This window comes from Myotis nattereri, assembly GCF_964212035.1.
Source record: "Myotis nattereri genome assembly, chromosome: 9".
Lineage (NCBI taxonomy): Eukaryota > Metazoa > Chordata > Mammalia > Chiroptera > Vespertilionidae > Myotis > Myotis nattereri.
This window is the reverse complement of record NC_138084.1, coordinates 2,500,712-2,508,000: the sequence shown is the minus strand read 5'-3', so window position 1 is coordinate 2,508,000 and position 7,289 is coordinate 2,500,712. Positions and strand designations below refer to the sequence as shown.

Below are 7,289 nucleotides of genomic sequence, written 5' to 3'. Positions count from 1 at the left end.
CCTGACCGTCTAGACGTGCGTGTGGGTATCCCAGCAGCCTCTGCAGCTCCTCGGTCCTCGCCACTGTCTCGGGACGCCGGCGCCCACGGCGGCCAGCAGCGCAGCCTCTGACCAGTTCACCGGAAAGGCTGGCTGTGCGGATCCTCCTCGGCTGCCTGTCGCCTGATGCTCGGCTCCGGTGTGACTGTCCACAGGTGGCTCCAACACGCCTGGGAAGAACAAGCACTCACGGAGCCATCCCCGGGAACCACGGGACGCTAGGCTTCCAGGCAGCCACGGGGTGAGAGGGGCCTCCTGGTTCTAATCCTGCCGTTTCCAGCCAGCGCGCTCACCCTCAGGTGGTACCTGCTGAGTGATGAGTCACTGAATTCAGCCTCAAACTCGTGACACGGATTCTAGTTTCCAGCTGTTTGTAACCAGTTGCACGATGCTTGGCGATGTTGCTTCCTCATCTCTATGCCTGCAGAGTGGCAGATTAGGTTGAAAATTGATCTGTAAGTCCCTTTGAATTATCAGCTACCTCTACATTTCCCCCTGAGCCTTCCATTCCTTTGTGCTGCTCTGCTGGGAGGGTGACCTTAACCACGGAACCTCTACATCAGCGGTTCTCAACCTGTGGGTCGCGACCCCTTTGGCGGTCGAACGACCCTTTCACAGGGGTCGCCTAAGACCATCCTGCATATCAGATATTTACATGATGATTCATCACGGTAGCAACATGAGTTATGAAGTAGCAACGGAAATAATTTTATGGTTGGGTCACAACATGAGGAGCTGTATTTAAAGGGCCAGAGGTTGAGAACCGCTGCGCTACATGAACAGAGTTCTCCAGTTTAAAGCCAGCGTTTTCTTCAAAGCAGGACTAGAGAAAGCAGGTGAGAAGCAGCAGGACATCAGGACGTTAGTGGGGCTTGTGACTGAAGTGTCAGGAATGTCCCTACTGGGCTTTCTGATTCTGTTCCAGGGCTGATGAGACCTGCCCACTGGTGTCTGGACGGACCCCAGCGCAGTGAGGCGGCCAGGGCACAGAAGGGATAGAAAACCGGAGAAGCTTCGGTGGGTCGGACAGTGGGGACCTGCACAGGATGGGAAGGGGCCTGATCACGGGCGGTAAGCAGAGGGGACCATCGTGGGTTGCTTATAGGCCTGTTACATTTACTCTGAGTAAGGGCAGCCACTCTAGGATTCGTCTCAAAAGGGCCCTTGACTCAAAGTAGTGGATTCTGCCATGGCTCCTGGCAGCTTCTTGGGACTGAAAAACAAAATGGCCACTACCAAGCAGATGGGGAAGTTTTAAAGATGATTCAAGTATGTGCTCCTTTTGTGTTAAATTGAAATTTTAAAATATTGGCAAGTTTAGACTATGCTGCTTGCAGTTACTCCCGCCTCCCCTGCAAAGGAGCTGCAATCCCTGTGAGGATGAGAGGCAGGCGCTGGCTCTGGGTGGGGGTGGGGGTGGGGGGCTTTGCAGGGTGACAGGCCTGAAGGAGACATAGAAGCCGGCAGAGCCTCTGGGTCCCTGAGCTCAGCCTGGGAGCAGCCGCTGGGAGAGCCTACCTCCTCCCGGAGTGGGTGAATTTCTAGGTCCCACAAGGAAAAGGCCGCACAACAGAAAATACATATTTATTATAAAACAATGTTTGCTTCATGATGGGATAGAAAAATAACACTGAGCTACTAAAAAGGGCTGGCGCTCAGGCCCCACAGGATGGAGGCTGTGCCCCTTGGAGCTCCGTGCTGGTGCGGGACAGGCGGGCACGGCACACGGGGTAGGGAGTGGCTCAGGCCCAGTGGAAGCCAAGGAGCCCACATGGTCCACACAAGATGCTCTGGCCATGATGGTCAGCGAGGAGGACTTGCGGTCAAAAGGAGCTGGGCCTGAGGATGGCCAGGACGGGGACCGCCGTGCCCCTCCCTGTGCTGGAGTGTAGACAGTCTCTCCGGCTGACGGTCCTGTCTAGTCGGTGCCCAGTGGCCTTATGCTCGGTTTGTGGCCCAAATGTCTGTGCTGAGGAGAAGCTGCGACTCTCCCTCGGACCACGTGACCCGCCATCTCTCGCTGGTGTGGCTGAAGTCCCAGAAGCACGAGCGTCTCAGCCGCGGAGGGCTGCGGGCTGAAATGTTTGGACTTCAAATCCTGTCCACACTGATGACAGAGAGAAAGACACACAAATGTTACAAGACCAGTGGCCTGAACTGCTCCAGATGCCAAGCCTCCTGGCCCCAAAGAACCAGGAATCACCTCGTATCTCTTCCCTAAGGGGTAACGTCTACCCTCCATGGGAAAGGCAGCCCACAGACACCCTTTCCCCCTTAAAAGTCTACTAGGCCCCTCCAGCTCCAGAAACCAGTGAATCCCTCCCCAGGGTGGCAGGGGAGCCCGGCCCTCGGGGGGACTGTCCCTCACGAACCTGGAGAAGGCGGCCAGCGTGAGCGCCTCCAGCAGCAGCTCAGAGCCACAGAAGAGGAGCAAGATGCCGTTCATGATGGCTTCCAGGCGGAGCACGTAGGTCTGCAGCAGCAGGTAATACGAGGCCATCAGGGCGGATGGGAAGGTCAGGGCCACACTAATGGCGAGGGGCATCTTTCGCTGGCAGAGGTTTCCCTTCGAACCTGTCAGACACAGCAGGGGTCACCTCCAAGCGGCCCCTCCCTCGCTCGGAGGAAAGGCGGGTGGGCCGCAGCGGACTGGCGAGGCAGAGGAAGCGGTCCTGCGTGGGGACGTGCGGCTTTATAAAGCGGTAAAAGCAGAGGCGTGGAGTCATTCACCCCAAAGGGCCTGCTTCCAGTCTGGCTCCCGCTCACGGGGCGCTGGATCTTTATTGGGGGGAAATTTCTTTTAATTATAAAAGTAACATATAATCATTGAAAACTTTTCAACTAATATACAGAAAATAATTTTGGAAAATATAGAAAGACCCATGCTCACTCCCTGGAAAGAGCTATTATTAGATGTACACTGTTTCAGATTTTTGTATGGTCTGTACTCATATGTTATTATGATAAAAACAATCATGCTCTAATACTGTTTTGCAACTTACTGTTCCCCATTTAATATAAGCTAGACTTCTCTCCACACATATTACCTTATTCTTTTTTTAATGGTTCTAATGGTTTCATTGAACTAATTCTGTGATTTATTGAGTTGATCCTGTGTTGCTAGGTGTTTAGGTTATCTCTAGCTTTGATGTCACACAATCTGTGGCAACAAACATTCCGACAGATCGTCTGCATATTTGCGGATGTGTTTGTTTTTTCAACCAGTTTTAGAGGTGAAACTGTTAGGTCTAAGAATACAGATTTTACAAGGTGAAACTATTCGCAAGGAGGATACACTAATTTATATTCCCAGAGAGTCTGAGGACATAGGTACCCGTGAGAGTGTGGGACTACAGGCCTGTTCCGCATGCCTGTTCTCACACTGGGTGTGGGAGCCGTTCTCACCTGATGGGTGAAAATACTCTCGTTTCAACTTCTATTTACTAGTGAGTGTGGCATCTTGCCATGTTTGCTGGTTCTGTGTGATTACCCTTGTGAACTGCCTACTGGTTTCCTTTTCCAATTCCTAAAATTCGGTTGCCTTTGCCCTGGCAGGTGCGGCCCAGTTGGTCACACCGAAAGGCGGCAGGTTCAGTTCTGGTCGGGGCGCGTGCCCGAGGCAACCAGACGCTTTCTCTCTCTCTCTCCCTTCCTCTCTCTAAAACCAATTTTAAAAATCAGGTTGTGTTTCCTTAGTGGTTGATGTGCGCCTGCACCTTTATCCTTTGTTAATGTATTGCAAGCATTTTTTTTTCTCTTTTGAGTTATAACACGTTTTCAAAGATGAGATATTCTAACTCGTAGGAGATTGGCTCTGTATTCCTGGGGATATAAAGCTTGTCCGAAGGAAAGTCGTGTTCAGAGAAGCGGAGGGGAACTGAGCGCTGATCTGTACAGGCACACACTGTCCCGGACATGGCGTTACAGCCCAATCTATTCCCCAGGCACCGGCCAGAGGAACCAGGCACTTTATGGTAGTTAGGCAACTGGGAGGGAATTCTCTCATATCTCCTGCGACTGCCCACGTCTAGCCCTACAGAGCAACCGACAGGCAAGTCTTGACCCAAAACATAAAGCAGTTTGAAACTTCAGAAAGGGAGGAACGCGATATGCCGCCAGATCCGATCTCTGGTGAGCCCAGGCTTGTGCTTTTCCTTGTTAATCAAGTTACAGATACCAGCTCATCTCATAAGGAACAGGGACGCCCTCTGGACAGCACTCACCAAAAAACAGCCGAATCACTTCAATTCCGAGGGAGAGGAGCAGCATCGCCACGTCCAGCACCAGATTGGCTGTTGGATACGGTAGCAGGAGACCTGCCAATACAAAGGCTGGAGTTTGCCAACAACACGACAGCCCCCACAGGAACTCCCGCGCTTGGGATTAAAGAGGACAAGAGTCTTATCAGCTTTCCACGAGCTGGTCGGGGAGATGTGGGCAGGATTTAACCTGATGCAGGATCAGTTAACTCACAGGGCAACGTGTCTGTTAGGGGCAAGCTTCTGATGGAGTTTTTGTTGTTTTTTTAAATATATTTTTTATTGATTTCAGAGAGGAAGGGAGAGGGAGGGAGAGAATCATGGATCGGCTGCCTCCTGCACACCCCCTACTGGGGATTGAGCCTGCAACCTGGGTATGTGCCCTTGACCGGAATCGAACCCAGGAACCTACAGTTCGAAGGCCAACGCTCTATCCACTGAGCCAAACAGGCTAGGGCTTATGACGGAGTTTTACTTCCAACTCCAAAAGCCTATGGGACTCCACTCTCCAACATGATCAGATGGACATGGTACACTGGCTGCTGAGTCGTTCTGAGAGTCACCCAGGGGCTTAAACTGAAAGTGGAGGTCACAAAGAGAGGTGGGGGTCGGAATGGAGGTGCCCACATTCCCCAAACTCAAGAAATTATTTTTTCAAAGTATTTTATTGATTGAGAGAGATCAATTTGTCGTTCCATTTATTTATGCATTCATTGGCTGACACTTTTATGTGCCCTTGACCGGGGACGGAACTGGCAACCCTGGGGTATGGGGACGATGCTCTAACCAACTGGCCTACCTGGCCAGGGCCCCAAACTCAAGAAATTGGCTGACAGGCTCCCTAGGAATGGCGCTCCAGGAAGCTATGCCCTGCCTTTCTGGGAGGAGGACCAGACAAGGGGCTGAAGTCGGGAAGGGCTTTGGGGACAAGGGCAGTCAAGCCCATGCCTTACCTTTATACAGAAATATGAAGAGTTCCAGCAGGAAGTAGGTGGCATAATACCAGCCGTTGAGAAAGAAGAGGATTTCCAGGGGCGTGGAGGACAGCCGTTCGCCTGCAGCGATGGGCAGAGGAGAGGGTGAGCGGGAGGCAGCTGACCTCTTAGACTGGTGTGTGTCCAACTTGGGAAAACACGAGGTCGCAGCGGTGGGAAGGGCCGCTTGGGACCCTCCGGCGGCTGGCAATGAGGGGCTGGGGGTGTCGGCATGGGACGCGGAGGGGACTCCCTTCACCCCTTCTTTCCTCGGAGTCAAACTGGACTCTCGGCTTCGGGGGTGGGAGTCACGGCCCCTCGAGGTCTAACCCCGTCACGCTCTGGGGGGGAGAGTGGGGGCAGGGCGCAGCACTGTCTGCTTCGGGGTCACTCAGCCCGCTTATCCGTCACAGCCTAGGACGGGGCGGCCTCTGAGAGCCCCTCCCCCGAGACCTTCGGCATTCAGGACGGGGGGCTGCGAAGCCCGCTTCGGACAGGGAGGGGCGGTCCCTAACGCCGAGGTTGGAGGGAGGCCAGGGAGAGGGGGCTGGGGGGATCAGAGCCACTCACACACCTCCGGAGCTCACCTCGCGCCGCCATCCTCGGTCCCCATGGAAACTGCATACGCGGCCGCCGCCGCTCCGGAGCAGCGAGGCGCTACCGGAAGTAGGGACTGAGCGGCCCCCACTTCCGGCCCCTCTGCCCGCCGGCGCGCTCTATGGTCAGCGGGCCCGGAGGTCTGTGCTGGTGGCGTGTGTGCCGGGAGTAGCGGGGGCTCGGGACTTGGGCTCACCGAGACTTGAGGAACCGCGGTCGTCACGGAGCGGTCGGGCTCCGGTCCCCCCCACCCCCCAGTTACAAGGCATTGGCTGAAGTGGTCAGTTGTGCCCACCGGTGTGGCTCAGTGGTTGAGCGTGGGCCTGTGAACCAGGAGGTCACGGTTGGATTCCTGGTCTGGGCACATGCCCGGGTGGCGGGCTCGATCCCCAGCAGGGGGCCTGCAGGAGGCAGCAGGTCCATGATTCTCTGTCATCGATGTTTCTATCTCTCCCTCTCCCTTCCTCTTCAGGGGTTCTCAACCTGTGGGTCGCAACCCCTTTGGGGGTTGAACGGCCCTTTCACAGGGATCGACTAAGACCATCGGAAAACACATATGTAATTACATATTGTTTTTGTGATTAATCACTATGCTTTAATTATGTTCAATTTGTAACAATGAAATTGGGGGTCACCACAACATGAGGAACTACTAAGGGGTCGCGACATTAGGAAGGTTGAGAACCATTGTGACTTAGATCAATAAAAAATATATATTTTGCTCTAGCTGGTGTGGCTCAGTGGATAGAGCGTCGGCCTGCGGACTGAAGGGACCCCGGTTCAATTCCTAGTCAGGGCACATGCCTGGGCCCCAGTGTGGGGCGTGCAGGAGGCAGCCGATCACTGATTCTTATCATTGATGCTTCTATCTCTCTGTCACTCTCCCTTCCTCTCTGAAATCAATAAAAATATATTTAAAAATATATATATTTGAAGTGGTCAGTTGTGGCCATGTGACCACAAGACCCTCGCCCCACGATTCCCTTTTCTAACATCCGTCTGAACAGGGGGAGCGGTGTGCCTGACGGCGCTCTGCAAGCGCGGGGTGCGGTTAGGGGTCGTTTGTCTAGCGGGCAGCCTGGGCGGGCGGGGGGCGGGGGAGGGTTGTGCGTGGAATGTACCAGGTGATTAGAAGGCACCCACATGGACCAGAACCCGAGGCTCCTTTCAAGGAGCCCAAATCGGAGCACGTGATCAGCACGTGACCCATAGGGAGCTCGCGGGGCGGGGGTAGGAGGGGGGGTCGCTGAGAGGACGGAGGACTCGCGGGAGTGGCGAGAGGTTCCCAAGAGGCGCCTGCAAACGGGGTTTTGAAGCCTCAGCAGGTGCCCCCGCCGCGGGGAGCAGGAAGGAGAGGGTGTCGAGGGGCTCGAGCTGTCTTTGCTGTCAGCGTGGTGGGTCCGGTAGGGGAGGAAGCCGA

General features: G+C 54.5%; 1 protein-coding gene across 1 annotated transcript; it reads right to left on the bottom strand.

The window, feature by feature from the left end:
* Positions 1 to 1,607: 1,607 nt before the first annotated feature.
* On the bottom strand, positions 1,608 to 5,914 carry TMEM216 (transmembrane protein 216). The gene is made up of 5 exons (XM_081100191.1): positions 5,860 to 5,914; positions 5,252 to 5,353; positions 4,263 to 4,355; positions 2,412 to 2,613; positions 1,608 to 2,146 (listed from the first exon to the last, which is right to left on the bottom strand). Exons 1-5 carry the CDS (start codon positions 5,894 to 5,896, stop codon positions 2,131 to 2,133), a joined length of 450 nt encoding a protein of 149 aa, XP_080956317.1. The 5' UTR covers positions 5,897 to 5,914; the 3' UTR covers positions 1,608 to 2,130.
* Between the last annotated feature and the right edge of the window lie 1,375 nt (positions 5,915 to 7,289).